General features: G+C 35.7%; 1 protein-coding gene across 11 annotated transcripts in view; it reads right to left on the bottom strand.

Moving 5' to 3' along the window:
- R3HDM1 (R3H domain containing 1) overlaps positions 1 to 21437 on the bottom strand; it is a 160630-nt gene that overhangs the window by 90391 nt on the left and 48802 nt on the right. For 5 of the 11 annotated variants that reach the window (XM_037020742.2, XM_073241374.1, XM_037020747.2 and 2 more), the window contains 8 exons: positions 20624 to 20732; positions 20438 to 20533; positions 9656 to 9693; positions 9522 to 9572; positions 9187 to 9413; positions 6828 to 7082; positions 4013 to 4164; positions 435 to 536 (listed from right to left, as the gene is read on the bottom strand). In XM_037020742.2, the coding sequence (XP_036876637.2) occupies positions 435 to 536; positions 4013 to 4164; positions 6828 to 7082; positions 9187 to 9413; positions 9522 to 9572; positions 9656 to 9693; positions 20438 to 20533; positions 20624 to 20732 (1030 nt within the window). The remainder of the gene's footprint in view (positions 1 to 434; positions 537 to 4012; positions 4165 to 6827; positions 7083 to 9186; positions 9414 to 9521; positions 9573 to 9655; positions 9694 to 20437; positions 20534 to 20623; positions 20733 to 21437) is intronic. The other 6 variants (XM_073241375.1, XM_037020746.2, XM_037020751.2 and 3 more) reach the window with 4 other exon arrangements.

The raw sequence follows: 21437 nt of genomic DNA, 5'->3' as shown, positions 1-21437 counted from the left end.
ATGTAGTTGTAAGCTCCAAATCACTCTAATAACTAATACTAATTCTACTGGAGATACGGCACTGGGACAAGAACAGAAAGCCTAAACCCAGATGAAAGATGCCATTCCAGGATTCCACAGACCTGTACTACCTTCCATGAGAAAAGCATTTGAAACCTTAGGACTAGAATAGTTGACCTGAAAATTATTTCATTATGAAAAAGCAGGAAAAGATCAGTGCATATACAATTATTGTAATAAGCCCATATAACAAATATTTTATGGACAAGAATAAATCAATTTATTTCTAAGAGAGGTTAGAAACATTTTTTAGTATATATGTATCTGTGACTTTAAAAAATCACAAAGATCATATCACACTAATCACATTCACAAGCGTTCATCATCCATCCATCCACAAAAACCACAACAGGAGGTGAATAGAGATATAGTACCACGGAGTATTGCTGGGTGGGTGAGACTGGCAGGAGCGGGGATGGGTAAGGGGCTGTGGAGTACTGAACAGGCTGTGAAGAGGACTGCAGAGGACGAACAGGCTAAGGAATAACAGGTTGGCAAACAATGTTAATGTCAGAATAAAATATTAAAAGACTTGCATAAAATGGAAAGTTACACTTTATTTGGTAACAGCTTAAACTACATTTATAAAGTCATCTTAAATACAACACTATAGGAAACAACAAAAACAATGCTAAATGAAAAGGAGAAACTCTACATCGCAAAATATTTGAGAACATACCAGTGCTTCAATTTAATATATAATTAGAAAGATATTTTTTCATAAAAATATTTATCAGATTCACTAAAACAAGTAACTTAGACATTTTAAATCCTACTGTTTAACCAAGACCCATAGGTTAGCAAGGCAGGAAAAGCAAAAACACTTATCCCTACTTTATGGTTTGATGAAGGGAATGCTCTATACATTTAGCTATCTAAGACTAAATGATAAAAGAAAAACTTCACTCATTCTTATTATCAGACAGTAGTGACCTACATAATATATCTATGCCCATTACCCTTTCTATTTGATAAGGCATGATTAGATACTCCTTCGGGACAAAATAGCCTAAACGTTAGTAATTTTTTAAGAAAAATTTACTGTAGGTACCATTAAGAACAGCCTAAAGAGTAATACATACAGGCACATGCATGCACGCACACACACACCTCTTTCATATAAGGACAATGAATACATTTTTCTCGTAACTAAAAATTTTTATTGAGAGAGTTTATGTTAGGAGCTGAGAAACTACTAGAAATTTTTTCACTACTGAAATACTCCTGTATTTTAGGAAAAAAAAGTTTTAGGTTTCCTGGGGGCATTTAAAAACAAGCGCTTTTTTAAAAATGAAAAACATTTTCATCATTTCTAAATCTTAGGGAACACAGCTGGCCATCTACAAGCTAACTAGGCAATTTAGTTTCTCAATCTTATATTTATGTAGTTTATTACAAAGGGGTAACACACATACTGTCTTAAATGCTCTCATAATCCACTGTATAGGTGGCAATTAGGGTAATAAACTAACCTGTAGAAAGACCTGTAAGCAAGCACTGGAGGAACCCAGGTAATTTTACCTGATGAAACTCTTAGTATGGGTTAAAATATATATACATATATTTCCCTCTGGCCAATATTTCCAAAGAGAATGCTTTAAAAGTGCAAAATAAACTAACTGAATAAAATTGCCCAGGGAATATTCGATAAGGAGAAATTCTTATGTCAACTAAGATGTATAAGTGAGTTGCACTTTCACCACAAAATCAACATAATAGTTTCTAAAAAATAAAAGGCTCAGGATTAGAGTCCCACAAAAAATCTAGAATTAAAGTAAAAGTACTAAAAAAGTAAGGGTTGAAAGATGTATAGAGTAGCCATTGGTTTCTCACAAAACTTTTGACTAGAAGTGAGCAAGCTTCCTAAATAGTAACAGCATATATCACACTGAGGTGCAGTAATGGCTTTAGAACTTCCAAGTACAGGCTGTTTTAGTGTTATCAAGTCAGGCAACCATTAAGACATAACTTTCTTCCAGACAACTTGACCTACACTATGTAAGTTGTCAGATGAAAGAAAGTGTTAGTCTACCAGAGGATAAAAGGAAGAAGAGTAGACGAGTAGTGACTGTGCTGATAGACAGTGACTGTAATGGGGTATGTGGTGGGGACTTGATAATAGGGGGAAATCTAGTAACCACAATGTTGCTCATGTGATTGTATATCAATGACCTTAATAAAAAAAAAAAAAAGAAAAAAAAGGAAGAAGAGTATACTGAGCACCAGTGCTATGAATTAATGTTTCCCAGAGTCTCAAGTGATAATGAGAAAAATGTGGGCCAGAAGATTGGCTATCAAAGTGAAATTCTGATAACACTTAGAAAAGAAAAAGTCTTAGTGCTTCCTTTTCCTATTTGAATTGCAGCTGGCCTCAAAACAATATCCACTTAAAAGTGACTGATGTCAAGAAAGGTGGCTCATCTGAAAGCTTTGGAAATCCTAGTATTATTTTGTTTGGTTATTTGAAATTTCATGGATGGATTATCTCAGTGTGCAAAAGACAGTTAATGAGTATCATTTGCTCATCAATTCTCTATTTTTGTATTTGATTGATGAATTATCATAAACACTTGAAGCAAGGCCAGGGAAATCAGCCATGAGGTTTGATGCAGACTCAAGATGCATTAAAGCATTCATTTCTAAATTAAATTGCCTACACCTTCACTTAGGATTGTATCATATCTAAATCAGATGAAGTTATTTCTAAGAGATAATACTCTGAAATAAATAACCACAGATAAATCCTTGGAATTTTTTAAAGCTGCCAAGACTTACATTATTCCCTCTGAATTAAATGAAATGCCTATTAGTTCTATAAAGTTCTTGGTGAAATACATAGTACTGCAAAGATAATTATATGATAGCAAAATGAAAGGGAAACATTTCAGAACCAAGTTGAATGAAGCCAAGACAGAGAAGGCCAGGGATGGAATTTTATGTAGTTTAATATGTACCTGAGTGTATATAATCAAATGGGGCTGGGAAGTAGATACGGGAGTCTTTGGAAATAGTTTTAAGCCATTTTCTCTACATACATGAATTTATTTGTATTATCTTGGAAGGGCATGAAAAACTAGATAGAAGTCCTTCTACTTTAAATACACTGCCTTGCCAGACATACAATTATTTTCATGACTTTTGAAATATTTGATAACTTTATCAAAGTGTTCATACATTCTTTACCCCTGCAATACATATGCTATAATTTGTGAGCAAAACTAATGAAATTTCTCTAGTTAAAGTTTATTACCATACTTCTCTCACAAGAAGTTACTCTGCAGGTCTCACTAGTGGAATACTTAGAGAGTCTTACAGGGAAAAAGTGGTGTAACTAACTGTACAAACTGTCTTGGGAATGGTACGCAATCTTTAAAAGATTTAATGAAAGCAAAAGAGTTTACACTGGAGGAAGAATAACAAAGCTATAGATGAAAAAGCCAGAAGGTGAAAATACATTCTGTAAACTCTAAACATTTATACCAATTCAAGATATAAAGAGTGCTTTTGAGAATTCTGAGAATATTTTTGCCTCTGTCTTTCACAGGATGAGATAGAGAGTACCCTGCAGAACTTGAACAACTCAGTTGTCTTCTGACTGCCTCATCTGTTGAATCCTAAAATTCACTTTGCTCACTGGGATAATGAACAATGTCAGTTTTATTTTTATTCCTCTTGTCCACTTCTTGCTGTTGTGAAACAGGGATAAATACTCACCACGTAGGCTCAAGAGACAAAATTTCCTTCTTTCCAGTATATATTCTCTATTTACTAGCTGAAAAGCCCTTGAAGCTAACCTTTCTTCCTGTAAGTAGTGAGTGGAACATCATCTGGTGGAGAATATTAAAGTTCTAAGAGATACTCACTTGGGCTACCTCCATTATAATTAGTGAATTTAGTCCCAAATATGGGAAGACAGGTGAACTTAGCATTACATAATCATGGATATGTGCACCTGTGAGAAAATGTGATTAGCTGCTTGTTGTTGAGGTGCTGAGGGTGGCAGAGGTGGCTGTGGAGGTCCAGGCACTTGGGTTCTAACTGGTTGTTGAGTCATAGGAGGATTATACACAACTGGACTCCCATCTGGGTTTATGAAGGGCTGACCTGAGAAGTTAAAAAAAGAGGAAAAAAGCAATTCACCTTAGAGATCAAAAATAGGTCATTCCACTAACAATTAACAACATACAACTATAATCCTGATTCACAATTCCAAAAATCTCAAGCTGTGAAAACCAAATGATTTTCTTAGTTTGGGAAGCAAAGTCTGACATTACATGAGGCTATGAAATACCTTTATTTTTCCCACTTAGAGTAAATATTCAAATTTTTCCTGCAGTGTCTTACTATGGGGGTCTGGCTCCAAAACCTACTGAAGTTATTTTATAATACATAGCATTTTCTGAAAAACTTTGAATTCTGAAACACATCTTACTCATGAGATTGTTATAGAATTATACTGCTGTAATGCATTTCAGTTTCAAGAAAATTATTGACTTTGGGATACTGGAAAATTATTAATTAGCCTCTATCAGGTAGTGAAAAATATCAAATTTATAGATCACACTGCACATATTTAATTAATAAAATTAGACCCGATGGAAATTTAAGTTGTTGAGAGCTTCAAATTTCCAATGGACTGGATGGCAATGTCCTTATTTTATAACTATAACTTGTTAAAAGTTGCAAGTATTTTTTGAATTCTAAATAATTTTCTATAATAATTTTTTGAATTCCCGTGAGCTTTGTTCATAGGCAAGAGATAAACTACAAAGAATTTTAGTATTGATTTTGAACCTTGTTCTTATTACTTACTAATTATTGAGGGGATATCTTAAGTAAAATAAAATTTACTTTTTTCTACACATACATTCTGAACAAGTTTTATAAAAAGTAATATTTTTATAGTGGGAAAATAAGAAAAATGAATGATTAAAAAGAATACAAATCCTCCATAATCTTATAGTTAACACTCTCCAAATTTTTTTTTTCAGTGCACATAGGAGCAGATTCAAAAATTAGTATTTTTCCCTACTATATACTACATTATTTTTAAAAACGAAGAACAAAAGAAAGGACTATGCGAAATAAACTGACTTTGACAATGATACTTATTTAGAATGGGAAGATTAGAAAAGAAAAGAGAAATGTGACTGAATTAATAGTTTCTCAATCTGCTTTCAAAACAACCTTTTTTCCCTGGTAAGCCCCTCTTCATTTTTTATTGTTTTTGGAAACTTATCACATATAATAAAACAAAATCTGGGAGAGAAGAATACAGTGTTCCACTGCTATCAAGTGGGAAATGTCCTCCAAGGTTAAATTATTTTCATCAGTTTCTGGTAATTCATGTGATAGGTATAATTAAAAACAAGTCATGCTGAGTATTACAAATAATTATGAAACAAAATGGTAGAGTATATTTGGGTGAAAACATGTTTAAAAGTAACTTAAGGACTATGTGAATAAAGTTAAATGGCTATAATATTGTTCTGAAACACAGAGATCACTTTTTGACTCATGTACAGTTAAGAATACAATTCATTTTCAGGTTGATCAGCTTCTCACTATCATTTCCTACTCAATTCTTTCATGTTACTAAAAACTCATCTGTTTTAAATGAAAAATAATATGAAATAGTAAAATATTAAATCATCTTATATTCTGCCAAAGGAAAACAGGAAATTTAGTAATACAGTAGATCTGAGGGATAGAAGCTGTTATTAAGAAAAAACTGAACTTCTCAAGAATCATTAACGTTGATTCAATAGAGACAATTATTTGAATACATTATCTGAAAAAAGAAATGCAAATAAAATCTGAAGGTCATAGTTCTAAGACATTTATTTGTTGATACCTACAACAAAGGGAAAGGTCCAGGTACATTCAGAGACCCTGACATCTGTATCTACCTTGCCCAATTACTATCATGCTGATGTAGTCACTCCAGCCAAGTCTGTGAACTTTTAAGGAAGGTTAGCAAATGAGTTAAGGTTGTTTTTATTATTAACAAATGATTGGGTTATGTTATTTTTGTATAGAGACCAAGATTCCTTGTGATCTATAAACATCATTTTTGCCAATTACACATTGTGACTGTAGAGTCCTAATTTATCTTATGTTCAGTTTCCTTATCTGTAAATGGGGATTTCACTTACATAAACAAAGTTGTTATAAAGATTATAAATAAGGTATTTAAAGAACCTAATTTAGCAGTACATTACACATAATAAATGCAAATCATTATGCATTGCAAAGACTATCTGCTATCAATTCATAAAGACTACGTATTTACTTTTACTAATAAGATGTCCTTTAGCTTTTCTTCAGTAGAAAACAATTACCATATTCAGCAAGACAATTACTTACTCATTATATAATGAAGTGGAAAGAACCTATCAAAGCTGTTTATTTTCTCCTTCTTCAAGAAATGTAACTATTTTCCCCAAGATAAAATTGTGTTATCTAGTAAAGTTCTTTTAAAGGTGGTTATTTTGTTTCTAGGAATTTAGTTGTTTTTTAATTATAGCTTGACCATTACTTGGTCTAAAACATATCATGGATGACACAGCTGAAAAATACTTTCTGATATAAATATGTCTTTTAACATTTGCTAGCATGTTGTTATTAAAGTTCTAGAGAAATTTTAATTAAAAGTAAAATAAATGTTGACAATATATATGTAGATAATACATTTAATACATATTCTTTAATTTTCAGATAAATCCTGATATCTCAACCAAAATAAACAGCTTTTTCTGGATACCAACCTGTTTGTGGGTTGATCAGAATACTGCCAGGTGGTATGCCTGCCGCTTCCAAGGGAAGCAAAAAGAAGCTAGTGCTAGGAGATGCGACTTGCCCATTTAGGCCACCATCAAAGGAAAGAGAACTATGAGTGCTGACAGTTGGATAGACGACAGGTGCGCCATGAGAAGACTGGCTGAGAGCTGTACCTGGAAGAGGCTGCTGGATGTGAGAAAGAGAGCCCGTAGATGAACCTACACTACCAGAAGACTCAGAACCTAGGGGAGGAGTAATGAAAAATAGGGATTTTTAAAAACCTCATATAAAGTGCAGGTTTTAAATATGTAACAATAAAATTTACATCATATAACATGCAGTTACCACATAAAAGCATCAGTTATTTTAGATTTACTGTACAATTTTGCTTCCCCTGCCCACCATGAACAAGTTTAATATGCAAACTGATCACGTAAATTGTCAGAAGTCATAGCCAAAGCATGCAACTTAAGCAAGTATATAAGAACATCAGCCACAGACAGCCACAAAAAGCACATTACCCACATTCCCAAAAGGACAAAGTTATGTACATTTTACCTTTTAGATTAACACCTAGGAATATACAGATAATAATTTTCCCCAAGGAAAAAGAATTTAGCACAGCCAAATGCCCAAAACCTCTTATATCAGATATCAGAAACCCCATATCTATAAGAACACAGAAAGATTAAGAGTAGTGTAGGAAATAACAAAAATGACAAATCCTCTATCAAAAGAAATAATTGGCAAGTTTCACGGCAGAATTTCATTTTTCAGCTCATAATCATAGCATCTCCCTATGTAAAGCCAACTTTCAATTTTTAAATCAAGAGATAAAGATAGCATGAAAAGTAGTCCAAGTACTTATATTAGCATTAGGTTAAAATGTATTTTTCATTGTACTTAATAAATTAATTTGATAATTTATTTTCAACTGCTTTTATGCCTGCAAACAATTTTATTTTCTATTACATGGAGACTGAAAAAGTCACTGATTTTCAGCATAATGGCTAAAGGTGGATAATAAGACAATGAAAGAAAGAAAAAGATTTTGAGGATGTATACAATTAATGAGGTTTTGAATAACAGAGTTGACTCTGGGATTGAGAATTAATCTTTAATGAATGAAATAAATAAATATGATACACTATCCAGATTGCCTTCTGTAGAATAACTTATATTTTAAGTTGTGCCAAAATAACTATCAAAAATAATTTTTTTCTATTAAGAGTTAAATATTACTTTTCATGTCTAAAGATAATACAGATTATAAATACTACATGATCTTAAAATGTTTTAATTTGGCAGTGTGTCTAAATGACTTTCTCCTGATGTATGAGTAGTTGTTTTCTATTATGACGACTAAGTGGACATTTTTCAAATAAATGCGTATTTGGTACATATGCATATTTCTTATATTCATAAAATTTATCCATCTTTAACAATTCTATCATATACACTAAGACATTTTTAATATCCACATTGTAAGTTAAAAGGTAACAAATGCAACTCAAAAGCCTTAACAATTTTAAGCATTGACTATAGTCAAAGTAAAAACACTACTCTGTCACCTTCAAACATCTCTCTCCCTTCAGATGTTATCTGTTCAGTACTTTAAGTGTAGACTAACCCAAACAGGCTAAAGAGAGAGAGCTATTTCTGTTAACTTTCATGCTTATTTTGGGTTAAAAAGAAAAATCTCAAGGATCCTAAAAGAGATGTGAGCTTCTTTAGTATTGAAGCCAGTTAGTGAAAGCAAAAAGAGGAAATGTTGTAAGACTAAGTGTCACATAGTCTAAAAGCAAAAAGGCAAGGAGAATGAGGATGCTATCGAAATTTTCACTCATTCACAATAATTATGTATTATTTTTCTTTAGTTTTTAAATTCCTCAGACACTTCTTAGCAATCCTATTCATTATTTTGAATGGCAAATGAAGGACTTTAACATGAAAAAATACAATGAATAATTGATAGTATTAGTTGAAAATGCAATAAATGTTAAATAATCTTGGTGAGAAACCATGCTTTCCAATCATAAATAAGCAATGAAGGATTTCCAACCACCTTTAGGTACTCAAAGAAATGACATTACATTGAACCAAATTGATAAGGTTTATATGACAACAGAGAACTCTTAATTGATGTCTGTAAATCTCTTTTGCACAGAGAATGGATACTAATGTCAATAAACATATTACTTCTTAAGTATTTTGGAGGCTCAGTGCACTGCTAGTAGGAATTTTATATTTTAGGGTAAACAGAGAAGCCATATCAAAAATAAAGAGCTAAGACAACATTAAGGAAACTAATGTTTTGACCACACAATTTTAGACAGATATTTATACCTGTTTTTGAAAGCCTGCCTACACTTTTGCTGCTTCCAGAACTATCACCTCTTGTCAGGACTGAAATTCCACTGAAGCTGCTGGCTTTGGTGACAGCAGGCTTGAAGTTGCGGAGCGAGCTGTCTGAGTCTGTGCTGCTCCAGGGTCGTGGCTCAGAGTACTTCAGCTCATTCTCAGTGCTGCTTTGATGGCTATTTGTTGATCTCCCTGAAGCATCTTTATTAACTCTGTTAATCAGAAATAAAACTTTGAAAAGCTAATAGATACAAAAAAGGAAATAATAAAGAAAAAATGCTTAAATTTTTTAGTACTACATGAAAACATGTTTCCAATACCTAAATATCTGGCGCCTCTGCTGGGTACTACTAGCATCCTCATCTTGGATTCTGTTGGCATTATAATAAGATATTTTTATATTTAATAGCACCAGTCAGACAGTTACCAAATCAGATGTTAAAAATCCCCTTACCTTTTGTCAATGATATAATTCTCTTGGGAACACAGGGACTAGAAAGAAAAAACAGATATAAAAAGTTGAGCTATTGTCAAATACATAATGCTGTCTGTAAAGCAATGATGACAATAAAAATGTGTAATAATATTTAAAAAGTAACCCCATTGCCTTCCAACCCCCAAAATACCCAAAGTGGTGATAATGGTATACAAATAAATGGTAATGGAATTTTTTTTGGCTTGGAAACACTATGCTTACTTTTAACAGATATACAGTCTTCAAGTCATTCATTTTTGTAGTACAAATTAATCTGAAATTCAAATATTCTCTTCCAAACAAGTGAACCAATTTTCATTATAAATTCAAAGTATAAACCAAACTGTAGACTGCACCTCATTTACTCTGCAAAAATTTTGATCTGTGCTTTGGCTTTGGCTGTAGCAGTGGACAAGCAGCTATGTCTCAGTGAAGCTTATAGCCAAACTCGTCTCATGTTATTGACTGCTCAGGCAAGCAACATAACAACAGTGTTCTAAGCTAGTTTTCCAGATACCAGTTTTTACCCTTTTTATCCAGTTCAAACTACAGAAGCCATTGCAATCTCTCTCAAATATCAATCTGATCATGCTTCTTCTCTCCTTAATAGATCAGTGATGTTCTAGCACAGGGGTCAGCAAACAATGGCCAGCCACCTACTTACTACAATAAAGTTTTATTGGAACAGCCGTGCATATTGACTTATGTATTGTTTATGGCTGCTTTTACATTAAAAAGGTAGACTTAAGGTGCTACAATAAAGACTGTATGGCTCTACTGGTAAGGGGTTAACACCCAAAATAATATGATGAGCTCATATGCCTCAATACCCAAAAAACAAATAACCTGATTAAAAAATGGGTGGGGGGGGGGTGGAGCCAAGATGGCGGTGTGAGTAGAGCAGTGGAAATCTCCTCCCCAAAACACACAGAGCTATGAAAATATAACAAAGAAAAATCTTCCTAAAATAGAGACCACAGGACACAGGACAACATCCAGACCACATCCACACCTGCAAGAACCCAGCGCCTTGTGAAGGGGAGTGCTTTTTGGAAGTCTTAAAGGGGCAGGACAGGTCACTTAGACCAGAGGCAGGGAATCTGGGGATCTCTGGGCACTCTAACCCCCTGGGCAGCAGGGAGCACAGAGGCCCCTTACGGAGATAAATAGCCTCCCAGGCGCTCCCCCTCCAACGGGGCTCCACCATTTTGTAGGAGCAGCCCCAGCCAGGCCACGCCCACGGGAATAGTGAAGATAAACCCCATAGCAACCGGGCAGGAAGTAGAAGCCCTGTCTGCACACAGCTGCCCAGCACAAGCCACTAGAGGTCGCTATTCTCCCAGGTGAGGAAGGCCACAAACCAACAAGAAGGGAAGCTCTTCCAGCGGTCACTTGTACCAGCTCTGCACACTATCTCTATCACCATGAAAAGACAAACCCACAGGCAGACAAAGATCACAGAGACAACACCTGAGAAGGAGACAGACCTAACCAGTCCTCCTGAAAAAGAATTCAAAATAAAAATCATGAACATGCTGACAGAGATGCAGAGAAAAATGCAAGAGCAATGGGATGAGATGCAGAGAAAAATGCAAGAGCAGTGGGATGAAGTCCGGAGAGAGATCACAGATGTCAGGAAGGAGATCACAGAAGTGAAACAATCCCTGGAAGGATTTACAAGCAGAATGGATAAGATGCAAGAGGCCATTGAAGGAACAGAAACCAGAGAACAGGAACGTATAGAAGCTGACATAGAGAGAGATAAAAGGATCTCCAGGAACGAAACAACACTAAGAGAACTATGTGACCAAGCCAAAAGGAATAATATTCATATTATAGGGATACCAGAAGAAGAAGAAAGAGGAAAAGGGATAGAAAGTCTCTTTGAAGAAATAATTGCTGAAAACTTCCCCAAACTGGGGGAGGAAATAATCAAACAGACCATGGAATTACACAGAACCCCAACAGAAAGGATCCAAGGAGAAAAACACCAAGACACATAGTAATTAAAATGGCAAGGATCAAGCACAAGGAAAGAGTTTTAAAGGCAGCTAGAGAGAAAAAGGTCACCTATAAAGGAAAACCCATCAGGCTAACATCAGACTTCTCGACAGAAACCCTACAGGCCAGAAGAGAATGGCATGATATACTTAATGCAATGAAACAGAAGGGCCTTGAACCAAGGATACTGTATCCAGCATGACTATCATTTAAATATGATGGCGGGATTAAACATTTCCCAGACAAGCAAAAGCTGAGAGAATTTGCTTCCCACAAACCACCTCTACAGGGAATCCTACAGGGACTGCTCTGGATGGGAGCACCCCTAAAAAGAGCACAGAACAAAACACACAACATATGAAGAATGGAGGAGGAGGAATAAGAAGGGAGAGAAGAAAAGAATCTCCAGACAGTGTATATAACAGCGCAATAAGCGAGCTAAGTTAGGCAGTAAGATACTAAAGAAGCTAACCTTGAACCTTTGGTAACCACAAATCTAAAGCCTGCAAAGGCAATAAGTACTTATCTCTCAATAGTCACCCTAAATGTAAATGGACTTAATGCACCAATCAAAAGACAGAGAGTAATAGAATGGATAAAAAAGCAAGACCCATCTATATGCTGCTTACAAGAAACTCACCTTAAACGCAAAGATAAGCATAGACTAAAAGTCAAGGGATGGAAAAACATATTTCAGGCAAACAACAGTGAGAAGAAAGCAGGGGTTGCAGTACTAATGTCAGACAAAATAGACCTCAAAACAAAGGAAGTAACAAGAGATAAAGAACGACACTACATAATGATAAAGGGCTCAGTCCAACAAGAGGATATAACCATTCTAAATATATATGCACCCAATACAGGAGCACCAGCATATGTGAAGCAAATACTAACAGAACTAAAGAGGGAAATAGACTGCAATGCATTCATTGTAGGAGACTTCAACACACCACTCACCCCAAAGGATAGATCCACCGGGCAGAAAATAAGTAAAGACACACAGGCACTGAACAACACACTAGAACAGATGGACCTAATAGACATCTATAGAACTTTACATCCAAAAGCAACAGGATATACATTCTTCTCAAGTGCACATGGAACATTCTCCAGAATAGACCACATACTAGCTCACAAAAAGAGCCTCAGTAAATTCCACAATATTGAAATTCTACCAACCAATTTTTCAGACCACAAAGGTATGAAAGTAGAAATAAATTCTACAAAGAAAACAAAAAGGCTCACAAACACATGGAGGCTTAACAACATGCTACTAAATAATCAATGGATCAATGAACAAATCAAAATAGAGATCAAGGAATATATAGAAACAAATGACGACAACAACACTAAGCCCCAACTTCTGTGGGACACAGTGAAAGCAGTCTTAAGAGGAAAGTATATAGCAATCCAGGCACACTTGAAGAAGGAAGAACAATCCCAAATGAATAGTTTAACATCACAATTATCAAAACTGGAAAAAGAAGAACAAATGAGGCCTAAAGTCAGCAGAAGGAGGGACATAATAAAGATCAGAGAAGAAATAAACAAAATTGAGAATAATAAAACAATAGCAAAAATCAACGAAACCAAGAGCTGGTTCTTTGAGAAAATAAACAAAATAGATAAGCCTCTAGCCCAACTTATTAAGAGAAAAAGAGAATCAACACAAATCAACATAATCAGAAATGAGAATGGAAAAATCACGACAGACTCCACAGAAATACAAAGAATTATTAAAGACTACTATGAAAACCTATATGCCAACAAGCTGGAAAACCTAGAAGAAATGGACAACTTCCTAGAAAAATACAACGTCCCAAGACTGACCAAGGAAGAAACACAAAAACAAAACAATTACGAGCAAAGAAATTGAAACGGTAATCAAAAAACTACCCAAGAACAAAACCCTAGGGCCGGACGGATTTACATCGGAATTTTATCAGACACACAGAGAAGACATAATACCCATTCTCCTTAAAGTGTTCCACAAAATAGAAGAAGAGGGAATACTCCCAAACTCATTCTATGAAGCCAACATCACCCTAATACCAAAACCAGGAAAAGACCCGACCAAAAAAGAAAATTACAGACGAATATCCCTGATGAATGTAGATGCAAAAATACTCAATAAAATATTAGCAAACAGAATTCAACAGTATATCAAAAGGATCATACACCATGACCAAGTGGGATTCATCCCAGGGATGCAAGGATGGTACAACATTTGAAAATCCATCAACATCATCCACCACATCAACAAAAAGAAAGACAAAAGCCACATGATCATCTCCATACATGCTGAAAAAGCATTTGACAAAATTCAACATCCATTCATGATAAAAAACTCTCATCAAAATGGGAATAGAGGGCACGTACCTCAACATAATAAAGGCCACATATGATAAACCCACAGCCAGCATTATACTGAACAGCGAGAAGCTGAAAGCATTTCCTCTGAGATCGGGAACCAGACAGGGATGCCCACTCTCCCCACTGTTATTTAACATAGTACTGGAGGTCCTAGCCACGGCAATCAGACAAAACAAAGAAATACAAGGAATCCAGATTGGTAAAGAAGAAGTTAAACTGTCACTATTTGCAGATGATATGATACTGTACATAAAAAACCCTAAAGACTCCACTCCAAAACTACTAGAACTGATATCGGAATACAGCAAAGTTGCAGGATACAAAATCAACACACAGAAATCTGTAGCTTTCCTATACACTAACAATGAATCAATAGAAAGAGAAATCAGGAAAACAATTCCATTCACCATTGCATCAAAGAGAATAAAATACCTCGGAATAAACCTAACCAAAGAATTGAAAGCCTTATACTCTGAAAACTACAAGTCACTCTTAAGAGAAATTAAAGGGGACACTAACGAATGGAAACTCATCCCATGCTCATGGCTAGGAAGAATTAATATCGTCAAAATGGCCATCCTGCCCAAAGCAGTATACAGGTTTGATGCAATCCCTCTCAAATTACCAGGAACATTCTTCAATGAACTGGAGCAAATAATTCAAAAATTCATATGGAAACACCAAAGACCCCGAATAGCCAAAGCAATCCTGAAAAAGAAGAATAAAGTAGGGGGGATCTCACTCCCCAACTTCAAGCTCTACTACAAAGCCATAGTAATCAAGACAATTTGGTACTGGCACAAGAACAGAGCCACAGACCAGTGGAACAGATTAGAGACTCCAGACATTAACCCAAACATATATGGTCAATTAATATTTGATAAAGGAGCCATGGACATACAATGGCAAAATGACAGTCTCTTCAACAGATGGTGCTGGCAAAACTGGACAGCTACATGTAGGAGAATGAAACTGGACCATTGTCTAACCCCATATACAAAGGTAATCTCAAAATGGATCAAAGACCTGAATGTAAGTCATGAAACCATTAAACTCCTGGAAAAAAACATAGGCAAAAGCCTCAGACATAAACATGAGTGACCTCTTCTTGAACATATCTCCCCAGGCAAGGAAAACAACAGCAAAAATAAGCAAGTGGGACTACATTAAGCTGAAAAGCTTCTGTACAGTGAAAGACACCATCAATAGAACAAAAAGGAACCCTACAGTATGGGAGAATATATTTGAAAATGACACATCCGATAAAGGCTTGACGTCCAGAATATATAAACAGCTCACACGCCTCAACAAACAAAAAACAAATAACCCAATTAAAAAATGGGCAGAGGAACTGAACAGACAGTTCTCTAAAAAAGAAATACAGATGGCCAAGAGACACATGAAAAGATGCTCCACATTGCTAATTATCAGAGAAATGCAAATTAAAACTACAATGAGGTATCACCTCACACCAGTAAGGATAGCTGCCATCCAAAAGACAAACAACAACAAATGTTGGCGAGGCTGTGGAGAAAGGGGAACCCTCCTACACTGCTGGTGGGAATGTAAATTAGTTCAACCATTGTGGAAAGCAGTATGGAGGTTCATCAAAATGCTCAAAACAGACCTACCATTTGACCCAGGAATTCCACTCCTAGGAATTTACCCTAAGAATGCAGCAATCAAGTTTGAGAAAGACAGATGCACCCCTATGTTTATCGCAGCACTATTTACAATAGCCAAGAATTGGAAGCAACCTAAATGTCCATCGGTAGATGAATGGATAAAGAAGATGTGGTACATATACACAATGGAATACTACTCAGCCATAAGAAGTGGAAAAATCCAACCATTTGCGGCAACATGGATGGAGCTGGAGAGTATTATGCTCAGTGAAATAAGCCAAGCGGAGAAAGAGAAATACCAAATGATTTCACTCATCTGAGGAGTATAGGAACAAGGAAAAACTGAAGGAACAGAACAGCAGCAGAATTACAGAACCCAAAAATGGACTAACAGGTACCAAAGGGAAAGGAACTGGGGAGGATGGGTGGGCAGGGAGGGATAAGGGGGGGGAAGAAGGGGATATTAAGATTAGCATGCATGGGGGGAAGGGAGAAAGGGGAGGGTGGGCTGCACAACACAGAGAGGACAAGTAGTGACTCTACAATATTTTGCTAAGCTGATGGACAGTAACCGTAATGTGGTTGTTAGGGGGGACCTGATATAGGGGGGAGCATAGTAAACATAGTATTCTTCATGTAAGTATAGATTAAAAATTAAAAAAAAAAAAGAAAGAAAGAAAGAAAGAAAAGGGGGATTACTCCTTGATAGGATAAAACTATTGGTAAATCAAAGATCAACGCATGCTTTAAATATCCTTAATGTTGATCACTTAAAGGGTGTCAGATGATCAGCTATGGAGGTACTCTTCTCTGATATTATTCCTTTCTCTTAATAAAAAAAAAAAAAAAAAAAAGCAGTCACTGTGTGCTGACCTCCAATGAGTTCTGCACAATGGTATAGAGAGCATGTCAAAGTGTGGGCAAAGGGTCTGTTTGTTTCTATGCAGAAGATCAAGGCCTAGCTTGGATACCCAGAAAATGAACTAAGATACGATATGAGGAGGAGCTTCCGGCATCAGCACTCTCTGGAGGACTTGTGCCGGGGGATGATCATCAAAAAGCCTCCACAGGGATCCGGACGATGCTGCAGTTGTGGCTGTATCCAGCCCACCGTCTCCTGGACTTGCCATAGGAATGAGGAGGGAGATGTCTAGGCTGGCATGTGCATACAGTGAGACAATGAATTTGACCGGATCTGTACTGTTGGAACTCAACCAGGAGTTGGGAGGGGTGCAAGGTGTACCACTCCAAAATATCATGACTATAGACTATCTACGGTTAAAAGAACATATGGGATGTGAACAGATCCCAGAAATGGGCTGCTTTAATTTGTCTGATTTCTCTCAGACTGTTCAAGTACAGTTGGACAATATCCATCATATCATAGACAAATTTTCACAAATGCCTAGGGTCCCTAAATGGTTTTCTTGGCTTCACTGGAGATGGATGGTAATTATAGATTTGCTTTGTTTATGTCACCATATTCCTATGTTAATATGTGTGTGCAAATTAGTTAGTAGTTTAAAACCTATACAAGAAGATATGTCAAAGAAATAATCAATCCTCCCATGTTTCCTTCCATATGCTACATCTGTAGCTTTTCTTCTTTCTTCCTAATTACAACCCTTAAATAGAATTTGTGCCTCATATCGAATTTACTGAGTATCATAATTCCTCCAGGTGGTAAAGATACCTCGAGACAAGTGCTGGGCATAGAAGCCACAGGGCATAAATCTGCAAAGAAGTAAAAAGCTAACCTTTTCAAACAATATGGCTTCTCTCTCATTTACCAACTTTACATTTCCCTGTATGGCCCCGGAAGATGACTGGTTAGCCAGAGACGGGTAAGATTCCTCAAGGGAGGAAGAACCTAAGACAGGCACAGTCGCAGGGGGGCCATCAGGTGAGAATTTGGGGATTAACAGAGGTGAGGCTCAGAACCTCACCCCCCTGCTTTGAGAGAAATCTTCTGCATCCTTGGATGTTTTGCTGCCATTGTCTAGCCTGGATTAATACTTAGTCCATAGGCACACACCTGATCATCTGATCATCTACATTTACCCTCTTACAGCACTAAACTATGTTTTCTACCTTTATCTTGCATCTACCTACCACTTCAGCATTTTATTAAAAATAAAAATAATAATAATAATAAAGGGAGAAATGTGGGATCAACATATAAATCAAGTACAAAAATCAAATGAATATTCATATTTGACCTGATTGTTTATAGGTCATAATGCGTGATCAAAACCAAAAGTTTCTGTGATGAATGCCCTTGTACTGTTCACCATGTAAGATTTTATTCACTATGTAAGAATTCGTTCACCATTTAAGAACTTGTTCGTTATGCTTCAGAAGATTGGAGACTGATGAGAATTAGACTTGAGATGGATTAATGATTGTACATTGAGCATTGACCCCCCTATACTGAATTTTATTGTTGTTAACAACCATTTGATCAATAAATATGAGAGATGCCCTCTCAAAAAAAAAAAAAAATGGGTAGAGGGCCTGAACAGACGTTTTGCCATAGAAGAAATACAAATGGCAAACAGGCACACGAAAAAACATTCAACATCACTAATCATCAGGGAAATGCAAATAAAAACCAAAATGATACCACCTCACACCAGTTAAGAGTGGCCACTATTCAAAAGAGAAGAAATAACAAATGCTGGAGGGGATGTGGAGAAATGGGAAGCCCACTACACTGTTGGTGGGAATATCAATTGGTGCAGCCACTGCAGAAAACAGTATGGAGGTTCCTCAAAAAACTAAAAATAGATATACCATATGACCCAGTAATCCTACTTCTAGGAATTTACCTGAAGAAAAGAAAATCCCTGATTTGAAAAGATATATGTTCCCCTATGTTTCTCTCCACACTATTTGCGACAGCTAAGATATGGAAGGAACCTGAGTGTTCATCATAGGTGAATGGTTAAAGGAGATGTGGTACATATACACAATGGATTATTATTCAGTCATAAAAGGATAAGAAATCCTGCCATTTGCAACAACGTGGATGGACCTAGAGGGTAGGTATTATGCTCAGTGAAATAATCCAGGCAGAGAGAGACAAATACCATATGATTTCACTTATTTGTGGAATATAAAAACAAAGCAAAAGAGAAGGAACAAAACAGCAACAGACTCAAAGACACTGAGAAAAGTGACTACTGGTTACTGAAGGGGTGGGGGAGAGATAGGTCGTGGGGGGATAAAGGGACACAATAATTCGCAGTCACAATTTACGTTGGTCATGGGTATGGTAGTTCAGCATGGAGAATATCGTCAATGATTCTGTAACATCTTCCTATGTTAATAGATAGTAACTGCACTAGAAGGGGTGAGGATTTAATAATACAGGTAACTGCTGAACCACTGTTATGCATTTGAAACCGATATAAGATTGTGTATCAATAACACTTCAATTAAAAATAAAAAACTGTATGGCTCTAAAAGCCTGTAATAGTTATTATCTGGCCCTTTACAGAGTAAGTTTGCTAACTCCTGCCCTAGCTAAAAGCCCAACCACTTTAACTAGCTTTCAAGATCAAGTCATCTGCTTCCTGTGTACCTTTCTAATCTCAACTTTCTCCACTTGCTGTGTCACCTAGATGATAATACAGACACTTTGAATCTTTTACTACCTCATTTGTCAGTTCTCTTTTATCTTCGGGCCTTTGCAAATACTGATCCTCTACTTGGAACACTTCACTCTTTAGGTCTCTTGGAAGCTAACTCTTCCTTTCACTCCTCAATTCTGGTTTGTGGTGCTTCTCTGTTGTGTTCCCTACTTCACCTTCATGTCTCTACACAAATCACAAACCATGCTGTCATCATCTATCTTATAAGCTAAAGAGAGAAATACATCTAAGTTTAGGCTCTGAGTTCAGCAGCCCTAGGTTGAGATCCCCACTGTGCATTTCTAGATGTATGATCTTTGGCCATTTTACTTGGCCCCTGAAACCTCAGTTTCCTTATCTGTAAAATAAAAACAATGATATTATCTACCATATATAGGGTTGTTTAGGGGATAAGTTTTTGTAGCTGTCCATGGATATGTTCTCCAGTGCACAGTATAGCTCAGTAAGATTTGCTGAATATCATAAACTCATAACTGATAGTCTAGATTTTAATGTTATTTACTTGTTTTTTAATATGGAGGAAATTTCAATCTTAGAAGTATTAACAAAATTACAAACATACTTATATCCTTGAATAGTACCTAGTATTGTACAGAACATGTGCTTTGCAATATTGGTAAAACCAAACTGATTTTCTTCTCACACATATGTACAAAATAGCCAACTAAAATATCTTTTTCATATAATCACTTATAAAAGTAGAAAACAAATATTAACCTAAAAAATCATTTAACTTTACTTTAAAAGAAGAAACAAGTTATTTATTAAGAAAAGTCCATTAACAAGTAGGATTTAGAGCACATGGTTTTGTGGACTATGATCAATGTTCTAAAAATCTCAAGACTGTGAGGGGTCTGGAAGAAAAAAATTACAAAAACTATATATTCAGTCCAATATAGCACTTCTGTAGTCTGCTTCCAACTTTTCAAAATTTATGTAACTTCTAAATTAACACTGAGTAAGACAGACCTCAGTATTTCTAAAAGGTGGCTTTATATGTATAAAAGTGGTTAAAACAAATGTGATTAATGGATTAAGGGAGGAGCAAGCCCATACAATGTAATCAGCGTATGTTCTAACATGCAGACTATACATAAGTCAGTACATACATCTTGGGAAAATATTCGGTCTCTAGCTCTCTGGTACTCTTCTTCTCTTTCTTCTATAGATTTGCTTCTTCTGTCATCTTTCAAACGTATTCTCATCTAAAGAAAAGAGAACAATTAATTCTTGGGAAAATTATCTGCTGGTATAAATCCCATGTTTATAAAAATGCTCTAACTGTGCTATATTACCTGGTTATCATCTTTGTCAAAGCTAGAGTTATCTCTCTTGAGGATATATCGTTTCTGAAAATCTTCACCTTTCTCATCCTTAATATGTTCATTAAATTTCTGATCAGGTCTGAAAAAACAAACCAAGGGAACAAAGAAGATAATACACAATATTTATAGAAAAGTTAAATATAACATTATATAACCAATAAAAGTTACCACTCATTGTGTCATCTCATTTACTCCTCATAACAGTCTAATGAGAAAATATTAACTACGCCATGTTATGATTAAAAGGCTGTATGAAATACGCTGTGGACTATGGACCTGGAGAGTTGGTTCAAGTATTTTCAGCTTTACACAGTTTAGCTGCTTTATGACTTGCACAAGTTACTTAACCTTTCTATTCCCTCATTTTCTCATTTGTAAATGGGAATTATAGTGTACGTACTTAATAGGGTTATTCTGAAGATGAAATGAATTAATAGATGAGTAGCACTTAAAAGAGTAAACACTCAGAAGCTTTTTTATTATTGTAAGTGTTACTGGAAAAAAACCCCAAGTTCAAATAGCTTAAGTATCTGTCGAAGATGAAACATCAAAGGGCAAATATACAACTAAGCCATAGTCAGAGCCCTGGTATCAGACTCAAAGCCTGTATAGCCCCTTTGCATAGCTTCTTACGAATTTAAGAAAAAATTCTGGGACAATGGAAAAAGTATGGAGGTGAATCTTATGATATATACCTAAACTAGCTGGTTTGGTGTTACATGATTGAAAGTAATGACATATTTTGAGTTTGAATTAACTAAAACTTAAGAGACTTTTAAATTGC

The sequence above is a fragment of the Manis javanica genome, chromosome 7 (genome assembly GCF_040802235.1).
Source record: "Manis javanica isolate MJ-LG chromosome 7, MJ_LKY, whole genome shotgun sequence".
In the NCBI taxonomy this organism is placed as follows: Eukaryota; Metazoa; Chordata; class Mammalia; order Pholidota; family Manidae; genus Manis; species Manis javanica.
This window is presented reverse-complemented; position numbering and strand designations above follow the sequence as displayed.